Source organism: Ailuropoda melanoleuca, unplaced genomic scaffold (assembly GCF_002007445.2).
Source record: "Ailuropoda melanoleuca isolate Jingjing unplaced genomic scaffold, ASM200744v2 unplaced-scaffold8546, whole genome shotgun sequence".
In the NCBI taxonomy this organism is placed as follows: Eukaryota; Metazoa; Chordata; class Mammalia; order Carnivora; family Ursidae; genus Ailuropoda; species Ailuropoda melanoleuca.
The window spans coordinates 1-1,755 of NW_023253932.1; the positions used below are offsets into that span (position 1 = coordinate 1).

Below are 1,755 nucleotides of genomic sequence, written 5' to 3' on the forward strand. Positions count from 1 at the left end.
ACTGGGGTTTTACTGACCCTCTCAGCCATGCCCTTCTGCTGACTGCCAGTCCCAGTCATGGGCCTAAGGCCTCCCACCCCATCCCCCTCGGGGGGCTCCGGCTCGGGTTCTTTACCCCCTCCTTCCCGCCGCCAGCCTCTCAGCCGCCGCTGCTCTTCCTGCTGCTTTCCGGGGGGTAGGTGAGGCTGGAGCTGAGGGGCCGAGGGAGGTGGGCGAGTGGGCTGGGGTCAGAGGTGGACACCTGGGCTAACAGCGACCCCTCCCAACCTCCCTTCTGGCTCTTTTCCCCTTTCCAGAATACCACTTGGGTCGCTCGAGGAGGAAGAGCGTCCCAGGGGGGAAGCAGTACAGCATGGAGGCCGCCCCCGCTGCGCCCTTCCGGCCCTCGGTGAGTGAAGGCGCTTGCCAGATGTGGCTCAGCTGGGCCCCCTCCCCTCCAGCCCCAGCTGGAGCTCCAGCATTCCGAGAAAGGGGGCAGGAGGGAGAGAGAGTGAGAGAGCGCATCCGCTCGCCTCTCCCCACCTCTTTGGTTTCCCCCTCCTTGGCTCTGTCCCCCTGCTTCTCAGACCAGCCCTCCCACCTTTTCCAAGCTGGTGTGTGTGTGTGTGTGTGTGTGCACGCGCGCGCATCCGTGCGTGCTTGCACCCATTGGGAGCAAAGGAAGACAAATTGGTAGCAGGGCTCCTATCTCCATTTCCTCACCTCTAGAGACTTCCCTTTTCCCCCATCCCACTTTCATCCAGGGACTCTTTACCAGCTGAGGCGTGAGTAGGTAGAACTGACCCTGCCCCAACCCACCCATATCCCCATTTCCCCCCCACCCCAGCAAGGCTTCCTGAGCCGGAGGTTAAAAAGCTCCATCAAACGCACAAAGTCACAACCCAAACTTGACCGGACCAGCAGCTTTCGCCAGATCCTGCCTCGCTTCCGAAGTGCTGACCATGACAGGTACAGGGGCTGGAGTGGGTGGGGTGAGTTGGATGCAATATAGGGGGTTCTTGGGTGAGATTGGAGGAGAGGGGGTTGTTTGGGTGCAGAGAATGAAGGCCCTGGATTGGCTGAGGGATGTTTTGGGCCAGGGCACAGAATGGAGAAGAGGCAGCAGCAGGAGAGGGGCAGGGTGCAGGGAGAGGAAAAGCAGAGAGGCAGGAAGGGGAATGAAGGTGAGGCCAAGGAGGGACTCTTCTGGCCAACAGAAGGATAGGCTCCAGCCCAGGATTGGAGGAGCTGTACAGGACAGAGAATGAGTAGTGGAGCCTGGAAGGAACATTGAAGGAATCCCGGGAAGGGAGTAGTGATTTGGTAGGAGAGGGAGCAGTGTGACCTAGGGAGAAGGGTGTGAGGAGATGGCAGCAGGGTGGAGTGGGGCTGGGGCTGGCAGATAATAATGGAGGAGGGAAGGGGAGTGTGAGGGAAGGGGAGGCTGGCACAGGTATACAGGTGGACAGAACGGGGAGGGGAAGCTCTAGGGTTAATCATGGACTGAAGTATCAAGAGGAAGCCCTCAGAGAATTTCACGGGGTACTATCTCTTAGGTTGGGGTTGCAGGAGATCTGATATTTGCTTCTGTTGTCTGCTTCTTGGGGTCCCTCTTTGGGTTTCCCCTCACCCAATCACTCCCCAGGGAGAACCCTGTCCTTCCTTTTCCCCCATGTCTGGCCGCCCCCAGGATTGGGCAGGTAGGGAGGTTGGGATAGGTGAGTCACACCTTCCCCTGCCCCCCTCCCATGTCACCAGAGCTGGATTTGGGCCTGG

General features: G+C 59.6%; 1 protein-coding gene across 2 annotated transcripts; it reads left to right on the forward strand.

Annotated features, from left to right (window-relative positions):
- Positions 1-6: 6 nt before the first annotated feature.
- On the forward strand, positions 7-1,013 carry LOC117800871 (ras/Rap GTPase-activating protein SynGAP-like). 2 transcript variants are annotated; one of them, XR_004623197.1, is made up of 3 exons: positions 7-179; positions 297-388; positions 827-967. XR_004623197.1 is itself a non-coding variant. In XM_034653414.1 (3 exons), the coding sequence occupies exons 1-3, from the start codon at positions 58-60 to the stop codon at positions 989-991; spliced, it is 375 nt and encodes a 124-aa protein (XP_034509305.1). In that variant the 5' UTR covers positions 7-57; the 3' UTR covers positions 992-1,013. The 2 variants fall into 2 exon arrangements, 1 of the variants encoding a protein (XP_034509305.1); XM_034653414.1 differs by having other exon boundaries at positions 7-175; positions 827-1,013.
- The last annotated feature ends 742 nt before the right edge of the window (positions 1,014-1,755 follow it).

Coding starts and splice junctions, on each gene's coding strand:
- LOC117800871 (XM_034653414.1), top strand. CDS start 58: ATGGGCCTAAGGCCTCCCACCCCATCCCCCTCGGGGGGCTCCGGCTCG. Junction 176..296: donor TTCCTGCTGCTTTCCGGGGG/GTAGGTGAGGCT, acceptor TCCCCTTTCCAG/AATACCACTTGGGTCGCTCG. Junction 389..826: donor CTGCGCCCTTCCGGCCCTCG/GTGAGTGAAGGC, acceptor CCCCCACCCCAG/CAAGGCTTCCTGAGCCGGAG.